Below are 22,347 nucleotides of genomic sequence, written 5' to 3' on the forward strand. Positions count from 1 at the left end.
CATTGATTCCCCATTGTGGCCCCACCCTACCCCCAGGGGGTCATGGTTTGAACAATTTAGAATCTACACTACCCTAGAATGCTTCCACTTAAGTTTCAGCTTTTCTGACCCAGTGGTTCTTGAGAAGAAGATTTTCAAAGATTTATTCATATATATTTCTATGTAAAACACTGATTCCCAATTGTGGCCCCGTCCTACCCCCGCAGGTCATGATTTGAACAATTTAGAATCTACACTACCTCAGGATGCTTCCACATAAGTTTCAGCTTTTCTGGCCCAGTGGTTCTTGAGAAGAAGATTTTCAAAGATTTTTCCTATATATTTCTATGTAAAACATTGATTCTCCATTGTGGTCCCGCCCTACCCCCGGGGGTCATGATTTGAACAATTTAGAATCTACAATACCCCAGGATGCTTCCACATAGGTTTCAGCTTTTCTGGCCCAGTGGTTCTTGATAAGAAAATTTTCAAAGATTTTTCCTATATACTTCTGTTTAAAACACTGATTCCCTATTGTGGCCCAGCCCTACCCCCGCGGGTCATGATTTGAACAATTTAGAATCTACACTACCCCAGGATGCTTCCACATAAGTTTCAGCTTTACTGGCCCAGTGGTTCTTGAAAAGAAGATTTTTTAATGACCCAACTCTATTTTTGTCTTTTCTTAATTATCTTTCCTTGCGAGATTCATTTTAACAATTTAAATTCCCCTTCACCCAAGGATGCCTTGTACCAAGTTTGGTCAAAATTGGCGCAGTGGTTCTTGAGAAGAAGTCGAGAATGTGAAAAGTTTACAGACGGACGGACAGACGGACGGACGGACAGACGGACGACGGACAAAATGTGATCAGAAAAGCTCACTCGAGCCTTCGGCTCAGGTGAGCTAAAAATAGACGTATTATAGAGTTTAAGGTTGAATTTTGTAATTTACCTATCGGGTTTATAACGTTATTCTCATTGCTATGTATCTTTACATTCTTTTGGTTCAACAGTAAACTCTGTGTTTAAAACTATTTGTAACACGGTTTTCATTTTATAAAATAGATATGCATTGTAGCAACGTCTAATGATAAAACGCCGCTTAATGATACAAATAGCATTAAGCGTTGCAATTGCAACGCCTAATGCCATAAATTATTGCATTAATAGCTGACATTCTCAACTGCTAATGCTAAATCGCCGCTAAATGATAGAATTATATCATTAAGCGTCACAAATGCAGTGCAACACTGACGCTTAATGAAAGAAGGAAATATCGACATATTCGACGCTTAATGATACACACCATTGTATCATTAAGCGTTGCAGCTGCAACCTTTAATGATATAAATTTTATAAATGTTGTGCAATATCTAAGAGAAACACACATCCACATTTCCTGAACAATGAGATTTCACTTCACAAACCATTTGTATATGCCTTTATGCTCTATAAAATGGTAATTATTGGAGCTTTACAATGTTTTCTACATAGTGAGGGGAACTTTTTAAGCTCCGGAAGTTTAAAAGACAGACAGTCAGATAGTTTGGAGAGATAGATACAAAGAGATAAATATAAAGATATCCAAATCCTTTTCACGGAACCCATTTGATTTCTTTCTGAAAAATATAGATACAAGCAAATTCCTTTTAATTTGATACAACGATTTAAATAGTCAACCTAAAAAAATATTTAATGTTTTTGAATATTTTTTATCGAGACAGGGTATTTTAGAATTGATACGGCTTTGCACATGTTACTGTTAATGTCTCAGATAGACATATTTACATATAAATTAATTATTTTCACTATTGTATTTTTAATCTGCTACATTTCTTCAAATTTCGAAAAAGAGAGACATCAATATTGACAACTCATGTTTAAGAATATAATATAAAAAATAAAATGTAAAACATTGAATAACATTTATAGTTTTGAGAAAAGGGATCATTCATCTTTTATTCGTGATCAGTGTTACTTGAATACATTACACCGTTGCATGATTATTTTAGTATATAAATATATGAGTAAGAATATGGGTTTTTTTTGTTATGTTATCAAATTTCATAAAGCCTGAGCCGAGGAGCTTCTTGTTGAAATATAATTATGTTCCAATCGTATTTTTTTTCCTTTTGATGTTTAAAAAAAATATATGTGCCTTATTACTGGTCGGATACAGAGTTTTGGACAAAAATGTAACCCCAATAGACGATTTAAACCTGAGTACAAACGGTACTTACAGGAATACTTGTGACTGATTTTCAACAAATATTTGCAAAGTATAGTTTTTAGCCAATGAAACGATTATTGATTTTTGGTTTATTTAGGAATTTCTTGATCTTGTTGTTGAACTACTTATGACATCATGTGAATCACGTTGATCATTTATAATTTAACGCCAGAACCCTGTTTTTATATAGGGTTTAAAATAACAATGATATAATGTTGTGCAAGAGAATTTCTTTGCGAAACAATGCAAATGCATGTATTAAGGTGTTTCCACCCTCACAATAGGGTCCGCCAACGGCTTATCTCCCCCTTGCGCCGCTAGAGGCGCTGGTGTACTATGAGGTATTCTAAATAAACATGGCGTACGCTTCGTACACAGTGCCGAAACTGAAAAAAAGAATTAATATTACGCGGCGCTGTAACTACGGGAAGGAAAACCGATCTCATAGAAAGGTAAGAAAACATTTATTTTATTACATGCAAACATTATTCATTGAAGTAATCCTTATATAAATTGTATTATAACGGTATTCAGAGTCATGTGGTGCTACGTAGTGAAATGACAACAATGTTGAACATGCCTTCAAAACATATTACATAGGCCTGTATTTCACGCAGGTTGGAAGCATACGAACGGAATTTCAATTTTAGCGGTCCCGTCATTAAACTGCCAGCAGAAAGGGATGTAGAATGGCCAGCTACTGGGTATAAACAAATGACATCGGGCCATTATGACCTTTTGCCACACATAACAGAAGCCCATATCGAAGGTAATATTACTATGAATTTGGATATCAAGGGAAACTCGGTTAGGCAGTTAAGTTTGTATTTGAAATGTGTAACTGTTGTATGTCACATATGAAATGTACCAGTCATGAAAATTTAATTTATATCAGAAATAAATATGTCAGCATGCAGGAGTAAAATTCATATTTTCTTTTGGAAATCTTAGGATATTTTCAATATAGACAAGCAGTCGACAGACAAATGATGGGCAATACAAAGGCCATTGTGAAAGGAAAATTACTGCTGGAGTCAGAGAGAGTTGAAGCACTGAGCATTTACTGTCAAGATGAGGACTTTTTCCTTACAGGATTTGTCAGAGCTTCAATGAAGAAAAAGGTAGTTTTTTATTTAATAAATGAACAATAACAAATTTAAAATAGAAATCAATGTGTGTTTATAGCGTAAATGTAGAGCCAGTCAAAATTAGTTCTTATGTGGATGAAAATATATGGCTATATTTAACAGGTGTCTTACAATTATCGTATAAGAATTGACAGAAAAACAGGTGAAATTAAAAATTCAGACTGTGAATGCCCTGCTGGGAAGGGCCCCAATGGAACCTGTAAACATGTAGCTGCTGTTATTTTGCTCTTGGTGAAATTTCGGGAAACACATATAATAGCCATTCCTAGGGGATGTACGGAAAATCTTCAGACTTTTCATAAACCAAAAAAGTCTTTTAAAGTTGAGCTAACTGTGTTAAAAAAGTTTCTTCTTTCTTTTTTTTTGTGAATTTGACAATATGGATGTAAAATATTTAAGGTTTTTAGTTTTTTTACACAAGTTTCAGGGATACAAAAAGATTTTCAATATAATGTTTGGATGATGATGATACCATTTAAACATAAACATATATATACAGCTTTAACTCTGAGGCCTGTGTTACATTTTTTTTAAGTTGCATGATCTACAGATGAATTCATAAATTTACAGTTTGTTGAGATGTTTTTGAAGGTTTGAAGGATTATTTCCCATGCATGCAAAATATTTTTGTGTTCAGTATTAAACTTTGTTGATTGATACATGTGATCCACAATTTCCAAGCAATGTAGATAATAGTGACCCTAGGCCTCAGAAATACAGAGGAATAGCTGGATACAATGATTACGTGAGCAACATTGTAACCAACTACTGTGCTGCAACATCTGCAGATTTGGCTTTCAAGTACATAAAGCCCAAGGCATTTATCAACATTGCAGTATTAGACCATGATTACTTGGACCTGCCATTCACCGAATATTGGATAGATGCAGCTCAAAAGGTATATTAATATACCCGGTAAAAAAAATATTTTGCAAAATAGTTGAAGAAATTGTTTTGGTGAATCTTGATGAATTTAAAGATATTCTTTGGTATACTGTATAAAGAATTTTTTAATTTTTGTACAGGTATCAGATAGGGACATTGCTCGCATTGAACACAGAACGAGGAAACAGAGCCTGTCGAAAGTTTGGCACCGTGAAAGAGAATGGCGTTTGACAGCTTCCAGGTTTGGGGATATTTGCAAAGCTACCCATCGACGCAACAGACTGAAGCTGTGTTCTAGCATCTTAAAACCTCTTAAATTAAAAACACTCGCTGTCCTACATGGCCAACAATATGAAGCTGTGGCAAGACAAGTATTCCAAGACAAAACGGTTTTTAAAGTCAAGACTTGTGGCCGTTTTGTAGATTTAGAGAATAATTATTTGACTGCTTCGCCAGATGGTATTATTGGAGAAAGTGCGATTATTGATATCAAATATCCATATAAGGGTAGAGATCGTAAAATTGCTGCAGATAAACTTTTCCCATTCTTGCAAGAGGATGATGATGGTGTATTGCACTTGAAACAGAGTCATAATTATTACATGCAGGTGCAAGGGCAGCTTAATGTGTGTAAAAAAGAGAAGTGTTTCTTTATTGTATACACATTTGTTGATATTTTTGTGGAAGAAATTAATGTTGAGAGAGATTACTGGTGTGGTTGCATGTTACCAAAGCTAGAGTTGTTTTATAAGAAACAATACAGAAAATTTCTTGCTGAAAAATTGTAAACTGGTGTCATTATCAATCTGCAGTTCAAGTTATTGTCAATGAAAACATGTATGATGTACAAAAATTTCATTTATTATTCATATAGATACCAGTAACGATACAATTTTCATATATAGAAAAGCCTTTTTTCAGCTCTAAAGATCAGCAGTTCAGCACAATATTTTAATTGATTATCACAGAATGTATTGTTTAATGCTGTTTTAATGGATAACTTTTTTGTTATTGACATATCGTTTCATATCATAACAAAAAATAATTTTTCAATATTCATCATGGAATTAAGATTCATTTGATTTGTGGGAAATGATTGTGAAGTTATTACATGTAATAATTAGAAAACAGGTACATGTATAAAGGTGTCTAGATATTATGTAGACATATTCATTTGCTGTTTTAAGGCACAAACTGTATCGGAAGTGAAAGTTAGAGAAGTAGTACATGTAACTGGTATGTGAAGATGTTTGCTTTAAAAATGAAATTGTAAGTAATCTGAAAAGAATCATGTTTCATTAGTATAGCTTGTAATAAATGATGTATCCCGCATTATTTGGAATCTTAGTTCGTTATAATGAATATTTTTCAACAATGCAAGGTCTAAAATTCAATTCTGAAAAACAAATGAAAATAATTCTGGAGCCTAAAATAGCTTTTCCTGGAAGCTCTTTCTTGAGGATTTTAAAAGTCTTTGCCAGTCCAATGATCCTCTCCACATGAATACGCTTGGAGGCGATTCTTCGATCTTTGACAACAACTTGTGCCTCAAGCTGGCTTTTTCCTTTTATCATTGTTGGTGTGTTTACTTGAATGTTACGAGAAGCAAACAAATCCTGGACCATAATGCCCCTGTCGGCCATTATACTGTCATGATCTTGAAATTTGTCTTTTTCTAGTAACAAGTCAGACCGTTCAATGATTTGTCTGTCACTTGTGGCACCACAGTAAGCATCTGAAATATAACTAACAGTGCCACGTGGTGTGCAACCAATCATGACCTTCAGTGTATTTTTGTTCTTATAATTGGAAAATGAAGCACTTTGGGCATTTACATTCTGGGGCTTATTTATTGGTACCTCAGTGGCATCAAGTATTACTCTAGTTTTGTTAAAATTCGCAAAGAAGTCATCGGGCATATACTCATCTATTACTGATCTAGAGGGCCAAATGTTAAGCTCTTTAAGTTGATAGTACATAAAGTTGATCCATGTACCAATGATATTTGAAACAGTACTTTCACTAACTTGAAACAAATAACTCAGTTCAATGTCTTCTTTTGCTTGTCTCAATTTCATCATAACTAAAAATAACTGGTCTTGTGGGGAAAGGAAGTTGCTCTTAAGGTTCAAATCATGTGCTGCGGGACCAAGAACTTGAAAAAAACATCATGAAATGGTCATAATTCTCAAAACCTGTGTAATATTTCACCATTTTATCATTACTCTGCAATTTTTCAATAGATAACCTGTTGTTTTTCCCAATGTCACATTGAACTGATAGATCTTGCAGCTTTTTCATTACTTTTAGGCCTATAACATTCTGAATCACAATCTACACTAACTTCTTGCGTTGATTCCACCACCACTTCATTCACAACACATTCACTACTAGGAACATTTTCATTCACCACACATTCACTACTAAAAACATTTTCACTCTGATCTGTATCACACTTGACTCTTTTACTGTATCTTTGCTCTCTTGTGCTAGGTAACTCATTCTTACACGCAAAGGGAAAGACAGAAGGAACAGCTTCTGGTTTCAGTCTCTTTCTTTCCCCTTAAAATAAATGAAACTCGTCTGAAGCTTAATTTTAAATTTACGTTTTCTCTTTATGTAATCATATGGGTATAAAAACAATACTGTCAGATGTTTGTGTAAGTGCTAAATCGAGAACCGCCAGGGTATAAAAACAGTAGTTGTAGGTTAACGTTAGGCTATGACCATCGTCTCATGATCGTACATTTTGGCCGTGGTTTGCGACGGGCTATGACCAGCATGCTGAACATCGCGTTGAGATAACTACCATCGTCTAAGAAAGATACTTTTGAACTAAAAGTTATTTCCAAACTTAAAAACGTAATAATTAGATCAACAATAAGATTACGATAACGGATTAACCAAGTAATGTTGACTGAATGTAATCATCGGATGTGAAGTGATCGCCACACACCCGGTCGTGAGCAGCTGGCTCCCATAACTTTCGTGTTTTCACATCCAATCTTCGAATCGCGACTCGCCATTTTAATTTAAGATCAGGATTCGAAGGGAACAGATGCCCACCTATCTTATTTTTACACATGGGTACACAGCAATACACTGGCATATCAACGATTTATCACAAACGCGGTTTCTAACTTAATAAAGTGAACAATATGGCGACGGATCTATACCTCATAGTACACAAGCGCCATCTGGGGGAGATAACTCTTCTTGGCGGACCTTATCGTATAGTTTCAAAGTACAAAAACTGCATTTATTTTCATTAAATATACTTTTAATTTTCTAATTATTGCAAAAAATACATAGGTCACGATATGGAAGACATAAATAAACAGAAATTTATGTCAACATAAAAAAAATCACACTTTTTGTAAACAGTATTATGAAAAATATGTATAAAAAAAAAAAAAAAAAAAAAAAAAAACTGGTTATAATGCATAATTCTGATGCTGAATGTTCCTAAATACTATCTTCTTAAAAGATACTTTTGAATTGTGAATATCAGGGAAACTATTTTACAATAAAGCAAATGCCTGATTGAAGAGAACTCTGAAGGAGTTATTGCCCTGGTCAACATTTTTTAAAGATTGAAAAATTGATTGAATATAGAAAATGTCCATTTTTTATTTTCTTTAACCTAACAATATTTATCATTTCACCTATCATAAAGCATTTTTCCTAAAGATATTGTTTTATTAGGTATGAATTCAAAATAATAATTACAGTTTTTGCAAAAACCTATGACATCATAGGAGGGTGGAATAACCTTAAAGAAAACAGTGTTTAAATTACACTTTTCTGGGACTGAAGAATAGACCCGAAGCGGAATTAATAATTCTAATCATAAAAAATAAATGTATTCTTAGTCACTTCATACTCTGTTTGTGTGGCACAGTGTACACATTGTAATCTTTATTGTGTGTCATACCAATCCATCCTTATGCTTACTGTTACATGTTACTCTTTGTCCTCAAATACAATTAATCATTTAGTAAAATGCTGATTGACATTTTTCATACTTCTTGTTAGTCCATTATTTAAACACTGAATTGACGAAGGCGGGTGTGACCGGTCGGCAGGTGATTCATACTACTCCATGGCACATGATACCACCTCCGATGTTTGGAGATCCGTGTTTGCTCTGCTCATATTTTGAATTTTGATCCTAAATAATGTTCGTTATCTCCATTTGTTTCATTTTAGTCCGTTGTTTGTTTTCAGGTAAATTCCCCCCCAAAATTGTCATTGACCAGGTGGTATTCTGCTAGATTCTGCATTCAATGTCAGATTAACAATATACATTTATTGACTGAGTTCGAGGGCAACATGCGTTTTGTCGGCCCCAAGAAACAAACTGTCTGCCTGAGGCCGTTAGGCCGAAGGCAGACAGTATGGTTCGAGGGTCCGTTAAAACGCATTTTGTTCGAGAATTCTGTCAATAAATGTTTTGTTACACCTTTAATTTTTATTTTATTATATTTAATTTTTTGACATACATATATTTTGTGCTGTATTATGTGATGTAACATCAGATCTGCCGTTGTTTAACACCAACGAACGAAAATGAGATTAAGCTCCGCCCATTCTGTGACATAAGCAGTTTAACATCTCTCCTAGCTGAGGAAATTGCACAAATTCGATACATATATTCTATACATATAATGTTCTTGATTTTTTCTTTTATTTACTTCGATCAATTTACAATGCATAGTGTATGAATATTTTCCTCTTACTGCAAAACACCATTAATAACTTCTAATTTCATATCATTTTAATAAAAATTGGTATCTATAGTTAGATTAAACTGAACCTCAATTTCTTTAGATAATTAATTTGAGATTAGACTTTTTATTCTTATTTGAGAAGTTCAAAGAACTTAAAGAACATTGAAAGGTGTAAAACGAAAATTATTTCATAAAAAGATTTAATTTTCAATTTTCCTTTTGAGACTTTTTGAATTGAATTACAAATTAAAGTCTTATACTCCTTGTTGAGGATCTGAGTATCTTTAGAAAAAAAATCATTTTCAAGGACTAGCCTTAAGTCTGACCTAATCTTTTGTTCAAAATTCAAATCCCAAAAAGTCTACGTACGGGCGAGTATAATAAATTATGGCTTCATCTTAGCACATGTATTTAAATTTCAGTATTTATTGGTATCTACACAACTGTAGCGTTATGCTTTTAAATTGAAGTTTTTGACCATGACGCTACATATCCTTTTATGAAAATTATGCGCAATTTACGCTACAAGATTTTCTGCGCATGGTTGGGGAGAATTTCTCCACTTTCCAGCATTGGTCAAGGAAATACCTTACACTGCATGCCTGATACTAGACAAATTTTAACCAATCTGATTTAATTCACCTCTTTAACCTTTATAGTCGTCTCTACAGACCAACAAACTCGCTCGTTTTGATCTTAACTACCATCCGAATAAAGATATACACTGTTCTAGCATATCTTGCAAATCTAAGCGTACAACATTCGAAAAGAATATGAGTGTTGGATAGTTTTCTAAAGGGGTTAAATTATTTCCCTTCCAAGTACAAGGTTCAGTTACAATACATATTAAGCTCTGTATTTTTCTAAAATATGAGAGTGATATAAGAAATTAAAATTCATTCTTTCTGATTCATAGGAATTCCATGCAGTAAGAATACGCAAATCGTTTTTCTCATATGACCTCCTACATGCTTGTTGTGACGTCATTAACTTTGTGCATTATACCGTATTTTCTTAAAAAGTTGCAGATGACATCAATTTTCATTGATATATACTTTCAGAAAACATACTTTGCCACCGTCGCCAACAAAGATTTTGATATAAATATGTGATTTTTCAAAGCATTTTACATAATATATCCAAAAATTAAAGTTGGCGACGGTGGCAGAAACTATTTTCTAAAGGAAAATAAGCACAGAAATGAGTCATCCTGAGGCTTTTCTGCATTAAACTTAAATATGCACCAAATTAATGACGTCATATTTCCAGAACGGTCCCCCTTCATGCCATATTCTTTAATGATTTATCATGTTTATCTATTCAATTGGTAAAAGCCAATTTCATAAGTTTTTAAGAACATTAAATTTTTAGGGACCAATAAAGCCCAAACTGTACCTTCTTTGATAACATAAAAAAGACATTTTATGAAGATTTTTTTACAGATACAAAACAAATGTTTGTATTGCGCAACCTGATGAAAATTCTAAAGTTGAAGTTTGCACTAATGTCGAATGAAATTTACACGATAAAATCAGCTTAACATTAAAACAACAAGTTTGTCATTCTGATGCAGTTTACAAGGAGAAATTAACTTGCTTAATAACTTAAAATTGTTTGTAAACATATTGCAACCAAATAATTTCTTTTATTGTGAAATTGAAAATGTTGAATGTATTTCCAGTCGGGATCATTTAATTTACATCGGGTAAAGCTTAAATATAGCGATTTCTTTCAATCGAATCTTATCGGGTCTTGCCGTCAGAGGTCGGATGTATTCACATCACCATAAGTAAAAAATTGACTCATCTTCCTATTTATTCTGTGGTATATTTTAGGTAATATCTTTACATTCAATAAAGTTAAACTCCACAGATAAGAAGTCTTCCAACATTTATTTCGAAGTTTGTGAAAATTAGGGTTGGGGGTTGTAATGACGTCTACTTAATAATAGATTGCTTTTTCTGCTAGTCGGAAAGGCCCGAAATTTAGGAGTACATGTAAATATAAAATATAGAACACGATAGCTATGTCATGTTGTATTTACTCTCAGTTACGTATTATGTTAAAGATTAAGAACATGACATTTTTATAAAATATGATTGTAAACTATTTCTTATCATATTTCTTTTACTCTTTTACACAGATTTAAAAAGTACATAGTATTAAATTATTGTTTTCATAGTCATTAATCTTTTTGCTGATAGTACTTATTCTAAGCATTTTAATTAATTCATTTATTTTGGGAAAAATTCTCTGTGGAAAAGGCATATTGTAAAGTATATGTCCATGTGCATTGCTTATGTTCATTTAAATAGAAAAAAGTGTTTTGCATATATTTTGTTCGCCTGAGCACTGCACCGTGACCTGTCACCATTGATAGGATCGATCCCAATGTTCATTCTTCTGTAGCACTTTAAACATACATATTCTAGATCTTAATGCAGAGTATTGATTCACTGGAATAGTTTTCATCTTAGGATCTTGTTTTGAGAGTACTTGTGTATATTTAAATTCAACCTCATTTCGAAGCAGTAAATTATAATAATTATACTTTACAAAACTATACATTTAAAGCATCATCGAAGCATTTAAACTGTAAAATTTATTTTGAAAGCAAATGATATGCCAAAGAACGGTGAAAATTATAAGAAAATATAATAGAACTGACATGTATTAATTCCAAAGTATCCAGTTTCAACAGAATTCGGAGGGGAACTGATAGATTATCACACCAATAAAGATCTGTCAGAAATGAAAAATACAGGGAAAAAATAATAATTAAAAAAACACATAATCACACAAAAACATTGCATGACAAGATCCTGGATTTGAGGGTTGGGGTGATTTTTTTATCATTAAAGGTTGCAACTGCATCGCGTAATGATACAAAAGTGTGTATCATTAAGCGTCGAATATGTCGATATTTGCTTCTTTCATTAAGCGTCAGTGTTGTTCTGCATTTGTGATGCTTAATGATATAATTCTATAATTAAGCGGCGATTAAGCATAAGCGGTTGAGGATGTCAGCTATTTATGCAATAATTTATGGCATTCGGCGTTGCAATTGCAACGCTTAATGCTATTTGTATCATTAAGCGGCGTTTTATCAGTAGAGGTTGCTACAATGCATAAAATGGACTGTCTTTGATCTAAAATCTTCTCAATTCCTGTGTAGAATAAAAAAATATGTGCAAAATACAAACCGTGTGTTCAGAAACTTGCAATTTGATTTTTTTTAATTTCTTAGTATATGTTTTTAAAACAGGTGTAAGAATTTTAGGTAATCTGAGTCACTTTGGTGACCTATTGCTATCTGTTTTCGTCCTTCGTCGACCGTCGTCCGTCGTGTTTCGTGTGTTAACATTTGAACATTTTCGCATTCTTTTCTGAAACCACTGAATCTATTTCAATCAAATTAGGTTTATAGCATTTATGGATAAAGGAGGACAAAAATTGTGAATTTTATGGTTTCCGCCCACGGGGATCTTAGGGATTGGGTGAAAACCAGTTAAATTAATGAATATTGTATCAAATAAAAATTCTTGTTATTTTTCCTAAATATTCCAAACAGTAAAAGTAATCATTTTTTTAGATTAACAAATCCATTGACAATAATAATCGGCTTTTATTTTCTATCTTCAAGTTCATGCGCATGCGGTTCATACAAAGTCCACGTGCTTGTCCTGACAGTCAAACTCATTCGACACAGTGGAGGTGTTGAAATCTCGTTTTACCGAACATGCCGAGGGTAAAGAGTCACTTAGTATTCCAAAAATGTTTTGATATTTTTTCCTATCATTTTTCGATCTGATTTTCGCAACTCTGCAGAAAAAATTAAACGGATAATTGGAGCAGTGTTAAGTTTGAAATTGAATTTGAAACATATTCCCTGCCAATTTAAAATACTAATATCGGCACATGTATATTTTGAAAATACTATTGTTTTATGACTATTTTGATGTTTGTTTTAAGACTGTTTTATTGTGTCACAATACACATTAAATATTAATTAAACTATATTAAATACTAAATAAGATTTTGATTCGGGGAGAAAAGGCGCCCCCCCCCGTGTTGGAGGGGGGGGGGGGGCTCTTAATTATACTGAATGGCACACATAAATATAAGTACGGTGAGGAAAGGAATTTTCCCTTTCTAATTATAGACTTAACGTAAAGTAGGAAAAAATTCTTATGTATTACATGTTAAACAGTTTGTCTTTTCTAAAATTTTAAAATCACATTATCAATTTAATTAGCTCTAAAGATATTTAATTAACTGAATATCTGCAGAATTGTTTATAATTCTCAGATCTACATGTAGTTCTAATATGTTTTCCTGCACTTTTTTTTAAATAATGTAGAAATATTTTTCTTGTAAAAGACATGAATTATACTTGTAGGTACTTAATGTATCATTTTCCAGCAAAAGTAACATCTACGTTATAATAATAGAAATATAGATATAGTATATACTTTTTGCAATGAAATAATTATTCTTCAAACACGATATCCTAGTTGTTTTATTAAAAATCGTGTAAATCATCACCGTAAAGAAGATAAGTCCTTTCACTTCGGAGTGCCGAATGACAATGAAGACTGAACGATAAGTGAAGGATGAACGCAAAGTAAACGGAACGAAGAGCGAACTGTGAAGATTTTGTGAACGGTGAACAAGAGAGCATGGTGAACAGTTAAAGCAATATGGGCAGCATATACGACATCGGAAAATTTTGTTGAAAATTTGTCATTAACTCTTTCATTGAAAGAAAAAAAAAACATTTATAAACTTCTTTTGTTCATATTTGCGATGGAAATTTTTTATAAGCTTTGATTGAAGTAAAATTGAATTATTGTCGTCCTGTACAATAATGATTATTATATAATACTGTATATTAGGTCGTACAGAATTTTTTCTTCTGAAACACTTTTTTAAAATTTAATTTGGGCTTATTGGTCTTAAGGGTTTAAATTACATACAAATCAATAAAAATAGCATACTTTACCTTCAAAATAAAATTCTCAAAAATGCAGCTCAAATTGCTTTAACGCAAAGCTGTAAACGGAGAGCGAACGATGAATGCAAGCTGAACGAACGGTGAACGAACGCTGAACGAACGGCGAGCGAACAGAAAAATAGGAAAGTAGAACGTTTCAGGGACTGTAAGGCAGGGCTCTATAGATTATCATGAGATTGAAAATACATTAATTCTTTGAAAATCTTCTTTTCTGTTCCTGGGTATTAAATTAAATAAGTACATACTTATGATGAACAAGAGTGCTTCTTAAATATATTTTAAAAACTCCCTGCACATAGATTTGGGATATATTAATGGATTATTGCTGCACTCAGGTTTAAAAAAAAAAGCTGGATGAGAGGAACAAAGATATACTTTTGCCCCCCCCCCCCCCTTCCCCCTCTTCAAAAGTCGTAATCTGTAAACGATTGGTTCAATAGCCCTCTATGAATCTTTCTGTTGATGTGTCTCCATCTACCTTTTCAAAATACGAATTTATAAATCTATTTAAACTCATAATAGTACACGCTTGCAAAATACATGCATATGGTGCATAAGCTTTCACCGAATCTCAATTAAAATGAAGTTTCATTAGAATTCCTGCACCCACGAAGTTAATTCAAAAAACACTTTATTGTTACTTCTTTCTCGCATATATTCTTATAATAATATCGATAAAACTATATTTATTTTATCATATCGATAATACTATTTTGATATGATTAAGTACTTGTATCTTGTTTCGATCAATATCTGAAAATCAATATATTAACTTATATATAAACTTACAGCAATAAAATCCACTAAACGAAATAAGTTGCCTTTAATTATGTAAAAACATTTTAATACAAATTTTAAATGTATAAGGCTATATGCAATGTAGAGCCATTTACGCTTCCTTAGCAATGCCTTTGTTCTTAAACAAGATAGATACCCACGAGATTTTTAAAGCTGTTAATTTACAATCAATATCAGCGATAAAGATGCCACCTTTTTGTATTACACAATACCATCAAGCTTCTTATTATAGTAAAAGTGTTTATCGAATTTTAAAATCAACATGTTTTGTAACCACGGAGCAAACTCAACATCATCAACATTCAAGAATACGGCGTTATTGGGTTCTCGAAAATCCTATGCTTGTTCATATTACATTATCTTGCTATCAATTGCACTAGTAGTATAGCTTTGTTTGTCAATGTTACGTTTTAAAAAGCTGATAACTAAAGTAAAAGTATATTTAAAAAATACACATCCCTACAATATTGAATCTGTAGAGATGAATTGAGCACATTTTTGCATATGTGTTGAATTTTGATTGGTTAATATTCTAGTTGCTGCTTATTTCAAGGTTTCCCATCAGATTTGTAACTTAATGGTGGCTTAAAGGAATTTACTTCTTTAAGCACCATAAAGTAACCATTAAGCTACCATTAAACGATTACTTAAAAGTGGTCTTTCGTCCTTTTTGAGATGAAGCAAATATTTCACAGAAATTTATGTTTGTAGCAACACTGTTCATGGAAATCAACAACTCGCTCATGGGCTTTATATATCACCTAAGTATCATGTAACAACTTTCCAACAATTATTGGTTCCATTTTTTAATCCAAAAGCCATAAAAATACACAATTTTGAAAGGGGCACGAATGTTTATCATAGCTATATACTTAGCATTCCTACTTTGGTTACTTAGAATACTCAGAGGTAGATCAAAGAAACAAAGAGAAAATGCCTTTCCACTTTATAATCACCAGTTGTGCACCCTTACAAACAGTAACCACTGCATCAGGGGCCACATATTTTATATTTTTGAAATTTAATGAAAAATTTTAAAATTTATTTCATAATATATGGTTTATAACTACCAAAGAACAGATTTTAAAACATTACTTTTTTTCAGATTGTAAACCCGGGGAGGGAGGAATACCCGAAATCTAGGGGGCCTGAAAAGAACCATTTTGAAAGATGCACCTTTCTTCATCATAAATATTTACCTAGATCATTGGCATAATACCCGAGAGCAAACAAATTTTAGAAAAGACATCCAAAGAATCCATGCATTTCACAATATAATTATTAGAGTTCTGCCCTAACACCAGAACCCATGACCCAGGTGCAGAAAATTCAAAATTTTTGAAGAGACATTCTCACTCTTAAGGAATATGTACTATTTTTATTTAATACACAGGAGAAAAAAGAAGATTCTCAAAGACTGAATGCATTTCACTTTAAAATCAAAAGAGCCCCGCCATAACACCAGAACCCCTGACATATGGGTCATAAAATTCACAAGTTAGGAAGAAACATCCTTCCTCAATATTACTATGTATATAGTTTACTTGTAAATACATGTACCCAAGAGCAGAGAAGATTAAAAAATGCATTCTCACTATGTAATCAATAGAGACCAACCCTCACTAAAACCCCTGACCCTGTGTCTATGCAATTCACAATTTTGTAAGAGATAGAATTATTCAGCATAACCATGTACTTGGTTTGTTTATTTTATATCCAGGAGCAGAGAAGAAGGTTTTTAACAAAAAGTAATACATTTTCACTCTCAAATTATCAGTTTTAGCCCCTTCCTAACGTAAGAATCCCTGACTCAGGGGCCATGAAAGTCACAGTTTTTAAGATTTTTGAAGAGGCAGCCGTGTTCAATATAGCTACGAGGGTTGTCCCGGAAAAACACAAACTTTTTTAATATCACAAATACTATTAAACCAAAACTTATATTTTTGGCATGCTGTTGGGAAATCATCTTTTAGATATTCTGACAAAATATTATAGGTTTGTGATGTCATATGCATATAAAAACAGCATTTAAATGATGTTAGATATCGGTGGTCGGCGCACGACATGTTTCTTTTACAAATAGGATTGCGAATGAAGTTTTGTTGTTATTAACCTACGATATTACACTTTTAGAAAAAAATATAAGCATGTGGAAAGTTTAATGCACGTTTTTTTTCCCGGATGTCAGAAGAATACATCCTTAGAACCATCAATATATTTGTACATACTGTGAAAGGCAAGGACTAAAAATATTTTTTTCTTTTGTATATTTTTTCCTGGGTTTTACATTTCCCCTCTTTTTTTTTAAATCAATAGGTAGTTCCATTGATACAACGTTATTCGAAATACTACCAGGTGGTGATATAAGGGAACCCTTTGTATCATCTGACGAATATATGGGTTCTCAAAAGATTAAAGCTGCTTTTTACAGCACTATAGAAGAAATCACCGGCAAAGAGGAACTTGAAATCTATAATGCTGAATATCATTCAGATTTTCTTTCTATTCAAGAAGACTTAGAGCAGAAGATTGCAGAATTTACACCAAACGACCACAATGAATACCTCAAGCTTAATATAACACCGTCGTTTTGTGAATTAGTGAAGGAAAGATTGCAAAATATGCCAAACTTCAAAGATCGACTACACATTCGTAGAGACAAATGCTATCTTGGACTTGAAGAAGTTAAATCATACATGAATGCACCAGTTTCTGACATTTGCAACTATACTCAAAAAGCACTTTCCCATCCAAAAGGAAAGAAGGTAAAAACTATTTTGCTTGTTGGTGGATTTTCTCAACTCAAGATGTTGAGAGAGAAAATGAGCTCGAAATTTCCAAACATGACAATCTATGTCCCTCCAGACGCACGTTTGGCAGCCTTGAGAGGAGCTCTCATATATGGATTTAATAGAAAGATTCTCCGTGAAAGAAACGCCTCTTTCACATATGTCTTCACATATGTCTTCACAGAAAAAAATGGTGAAGAATGCAAGATGCTGGACAAAAAAGTTCCTTTTCAGCAAATTATATCAATTGGATCGTTGATTGAAGAAGATACACAGATATATGAACAAACACTTTGGAACGTGCCAGGCTCCAAATATGTAACATTCTTTTTTTATGCATCTACGGAGGAAAATCCAGAAGACCTGAAAAGTGAAAATAGTTTTTTCATAGGCAGTAGTTCTCTTGCACTAGATCCACTGGGTTCTAGGAAAATAAAAATATCTGTGTCCTTCACCGGGACCCTTATGGGAGTGACATTATGCTGTTTGCCAGAAAAGAATGAATCGACAATATATCTAAAGTCAGGGTTAGTATTACAGTGTAAGAAAAATCGTGTTTAGTAAAATTAAACAGTCTATGTAAAACGAAAATATTGAATCAAAAATGTATTTTGCAACCAGGTCAGAATTTGTTAACCTACGTTAACTTGTTTTTTGATTTTCTTTCGTCAGTAACTACTCGTTTAAATTATTATACATGCTAGACCCTCTTTCTGATTTCTCACGCTATAGTTATAATATGATATCGTTTTCATCTTGTCGGTGTATGTTCTAAATCTTTAGTTGTTCTCTTTTTGAAAACAATCCCAGTTAAAGGCCGCCGGAATATGGCTGAGATATTGCCGACTCGGAGTAAAACAGTAAAAGTCAATTAATCCCAGTTAAAGATATATACTGTAAATTGATATATTTTTGTGGGATCAAAAGAGGAAAAACTCATGGGTCATGGGGATTGGAATTCTAGGATGAAGAATAGCTGAGTAGTTATGTATGTATCATATTACATTTCGTAATGGACATGAATTCGTGGGTCTCTTCATACATCGTCAACAACGAAAAATAACCCCCACAAACAATTTTTTTTCCACAATATGGCGTATCTGTTCTGAAATATTTAAATACGAGATTAAGTGTAGATTTACATTATTTTGTAATATACGTGTTATTCAAATTTTCACGCATTTTGAATTTTAACATCCCCACGTTTTATCGGAAAATTTGTAATAAATCGGGTATTGTTTAAATGTGTGATCCACATTTGATTTAAGGTACATGTAGAACTTTGTCGGAAAAGTTTTTGTCACAAGATTTTCAAACTTTTTAAAATGATACATTAGCACTCGCTTATCAATGAGTTAAAAGCATATGGCATGTTTCCTTGTTAATAAATGTATTGTGAAACGTAACATAATAACATACTGCGACTTCACATTGTCAGTCATTTTTAGGTGTCTTTCATTAATAGAAAATGAAAAATCAAACAATATTTCTTTTAACATCTTTGTTCACAGACTTTTTCAACTGAACAGTGTTAAGCTATATTTCTCAAGAATACATTATTTTTTAATTGTTCAGTTGACTCTTTTATTTATTAGTCAATTTTCCACTCTTTTGTTAATTCTTTCCAGAAGTCTTTGTAAAAATGTTTTCAATCATTAATATGATGAAGAAAATACCCTATTGATTGGCAAAAAAATGATCAAAATATTTATCTTTCAACGCAAACTAACCAGAGATAGCTTATTTACCAATTTACTTTTATTGACCTTTTAGCACTCACACAGGATTGAACAATTAAATGACTGTTTGGGATCACTTCAAAATTTACGATGTGATTCTTTATCAAAAATTGTATTTTTATATTTGATGATCATATGTGATAGAAAAATTCTAATCAAATACCATCCATTAAAATATATGTTAATGATTAAAAAATAATTTTAAAATCAAAGCACATCATTTCACAATAAAGAAATCACAAAATTTACACATAATCTTTGACAAGTCGTTGACTCAGACACATTTCATCAAGATATTATTCTATTAAGTTGGCAACAGTGAACTGAAGATTTCTTAGAATTTTTTGCATTCCGTCTAAACAGCTGCATACATGTATCATAAAAATTTTACATTATCTCAATAAGTTGTGTTATTTCATTACATCTTGGATTTGCCAACTCAAGCCAAGATTTCTTAAATGAAAGGTGCCTACAAGTTTCTCTAATTTAAGAAATGTATTCAGTCATTTAGCTTAATAACCAAAAATACAAAATTATATAAATTGAATATACGAACAAATTAAGGGTATTTCGGATGATTTTAAATTTAATATCACAAATTTCAAATTGCTTTATTTCTAAAATTTTTATAGTTATAGAAGTTGTAAAGTGACATAAATTGATAATGACCTCATAGTTAGGCTAAACGCATCCAACAGATATGATGTCATACGACGTATGTTCTACGTTAAATTGTGTAATTTGTAGGAAAGTCCTATCGTTATATAAAGAAACGAAATGAATAGAAATATCTTCTTTTTTTAAAAAAAGAGTTTAATATAGTATGAACTAATATAAAATACCCCAAACAAACCCGTTAAAAACGACAAAGAATTAATGGTTAAACATTCCGCAATCATTCTTAGTTTTTAAAAGGAAAAACATAGTCATGGATGATGTTTATCAAATTATTGTATATTTCCTGAAAGCTTTTACTCGTTTGTATATATGTTGACTCATTTTTAGGTATAAATTAGACACAGATGAATACGAACACGTTGCTGCAATTGATTTTGGAACAACATACTCTGGTTTTGCATACCTCTCAAAACATGACTTCAAAAGTGGACAAGGGATACACAAAATAGAAACAAAGATTTGGATTGGTGGTTCTCTCGTGTCATCGAAGACCTCAACATGTATTTTGTTTAATCCTGATGGAAAATTTGATTCATTTGGATTCGAAGCTGAAGATAAATATTCAGAATTGGTTTTGGAAGGCTCACATGCTGACTGGTATTTTTTCAGACGTTTCAAAATGAAACTATACAATGAAATGGTATGTTATTTTCTTATTATTTTTTATCAAGTAAAATGTTGTAAAATACAGACAAGAATGTCATGCAATTCTAAGAAAAAATAACAGACCTGAGAAAACAGATTTGAGATTAGGCAATAGAGGAGCGAAATAAAGGCCCTGTAACTTCCTTTGGAAGACCTTACTGTTTTTTCTTTTGTTTCCTATTATTAAGGTTTTTCGTTTTTAGCGGAAGATCTTCTTGTTAGTGTCTTCCGTCTTTAGCGGAAGACCTTTTATTATTCATCGGTTTCTTTTCCCCCTTTGTTATTGAGGTCTTCCGTGTAAACGGAAGACCTTCTTATTATTCTGTTGCTTCTTTTCAACTTTTGTTATCAAAATTATTCTTACCGATTTTGTGCACGCGATTTCTCGTAATTGCGTCAATGGATTTTCATGATAGTTTCAGCAATGATGGGAAATTCTACAAATTTAAGGCCTTTCCCTTAATTTGATGACATCACTTCCAATCGCAATTTATTCAGGATTTTCTTTTTTTTAAATGAAATTTTGTCTGTGCCTTTTCTAAAGAATTATTAAAGATTCAAACAAGAAATGTTTTCTGTAATTTAGATTTTGATCAGTACATTTGTATCCGATGTTTTTTTTTTTTCCGTCACTACTTCCGTTGTCCACCGGAAATACTTTAAAAATTTGAATTTTTGAAAAAAAAAATTAAATGTTAATAGCATAGACATATAGGGTGTTTCAAGTCATTTTATATCCACCGGAAGTTAGGTCTTAAAAACCGAGAGTTATTTATAAACCAGAAATTGTTCAAAAATGCGGGTTTTTTCAATGAATCTTTGGGAAAAGTCATGAACCCACTAATTGTGGAATGTTAACACGTTTTGAGCAATTGTTGTCACACCGGAAGCAATTAAAAAGAACCATTAATGGCTAAATATTTAAAAATCTCACTTTTATGTGTTTTGGTAGCATTTTGTGAATAATTTTAGGACTTATGTTATTTATCTTTACCTATTCTTCAATTCTCAAGTGGGGCTAATAATGTCAAGATCGTAAATAGGACGGAAAATCTTCTCGTTGCTTTGCAAGAAGCTCAGCTCTAGTCATTATTTTCATTCTTTTTTCTTCTTTAAAAATTTGTGCAGGCGATTTCTTGGAGATGGCTCATTTGATTACATGTATATCCAAATTCTCATGGTTGATTTGTTGACATCTGACACCTCATCAGAAATCAGACGGAAGACCAACTCGTTGCTCGCAACGAGATCTTGTCTAGTTATTCTATGGTTTCCTTTCCACTGTTTTCCTTCTTATTTTTTGTCTTACCGATTTTGTGCATGGTATAAAGGTCACTTCAAAGTTGATCAAAATTTACAATTAATAGAAATGTTGATATTTTGCTTATTATAAAGACTAGGATCATCAAATCTTGTGAGTTGGTGCATCGTACAATGTAGGACTTTACATCATATAAACACAAAAGTAGGTCACAGAGACCTTTTTAAAAAAAATACTGGATTTTGTTTTCAAATTGATTTGGTTGATTGAATGATTGTATACTGTTTATCGTCCCTCTCCAGAATATTTCACTGATATGCCGGTGAAGGGCTGAAAATTTAGGTCTATGCTCGGCACTTACGGCCTTTGAGCAGTGAGGGATTTTTATCGTTGCACACCTGCTGTGACACGGGGCCTCGGTTTATACGGACTGGCCCGTAGGACTGCCCCA

The 22,347-nt window shown here is 32.5% G+C and overlaps 2 protein-coding genes and 1 long non-coding RNA gene across 3 annotated transcripts; 2 read left to right on the top strand and 1 right to left on the bottom strand.

Annotated features, from left to right (window-relative positions):
* Positions 1-2,511: 2,511 nt before the first annotated feature.
* On the top strand, positions 2,512-3,722 carry LOC134247517 (uncharacterized). Its single transcript, XR_009987871.1, has 3 exons — positions 2,512-2,661; positions 2,827-2,978; positions 3,161-3,722. It is a non-coding gene; the product is annotated as an uncharacterized LOC134247517 (long non-coding RNA).
* Positions 3,723-5,594: 1,872 nt separating this feature from the next.
* LOC134247520 (uncharacterized) lies at positions 5,595-7,034 on the bottom strand. The gene is made up of 3 exons (XM_062729870.1): positions 6,989-7,034; positions 6,547-6,804; positions 5,595-6,397 (listed from the first exon to the last, which is right to left on the bottom strand). Exons 1-3 carry the CDS (start codon positions 7,032-7,034, stop codon positions 5,595-5,597), a joined length of 1,107 nt encoding a protein of 368 aa, XP_062585854.1.
* A 10,146-nt stretch (positions 7,035-17,180) lies between these two features.
* On the top strand, positions 17,181-20,587 carry LOC134247521 (uncharacterized; the record flags this gene model as incomplete). The annotated part of the gene is made up of 2 exons (XM_062729871.1): positions 17,181-18,100; positions 20,318-20,587. Coding segments are annotated over exons 1-2 (1,190 nt in total), but the record flags the coding sequence as incomplete, so codon positions are not given.
* Positions 20,588-22,347: the final 1,760 nt, after the last annotated feature.

The sequence above is a fragment of the Saccostrea cucullata genome, unplaced genomic scaffold (genome assembly GCF_032062105.1).
Source record: "Saccostrea cucullata isolate Sc308-1 unplaced genomic scaffold, CSIRO_AGI_Scuc_v1 ctg2093, whole genome shotgun sequence".
NCBI classification, from domain to species: Eukaryota; Metazoa; Mollusca; class Bivalvia; order Ostreida; family Ostreidae; genus Saccostrea; species Saccostrea cuccullata.

Coding starts and splice junctions, on each gene's coding strand:
- LOC134247520 (XM_062729870.1), bottom strand. CDS start 7,034: ATGTTCAGCATGCTGGTCATAGCCCGTCGCAAACCACGGCCAAAAT. Junction 6,805..6,988: donor TCGCAAACCACGGCCAAAAT/GTACGATCATGA, acceptor ATTTATTTTAAG/GGGAAAGAAAGAGACTGAAA. Junction 6,398..6,546: donor AGAATGTTATAGGCCTAAAA/GTAATGAAAAAG, acceptor GTTTTTTTCAAG/TTCTTGGTCCCGCAGCACAT.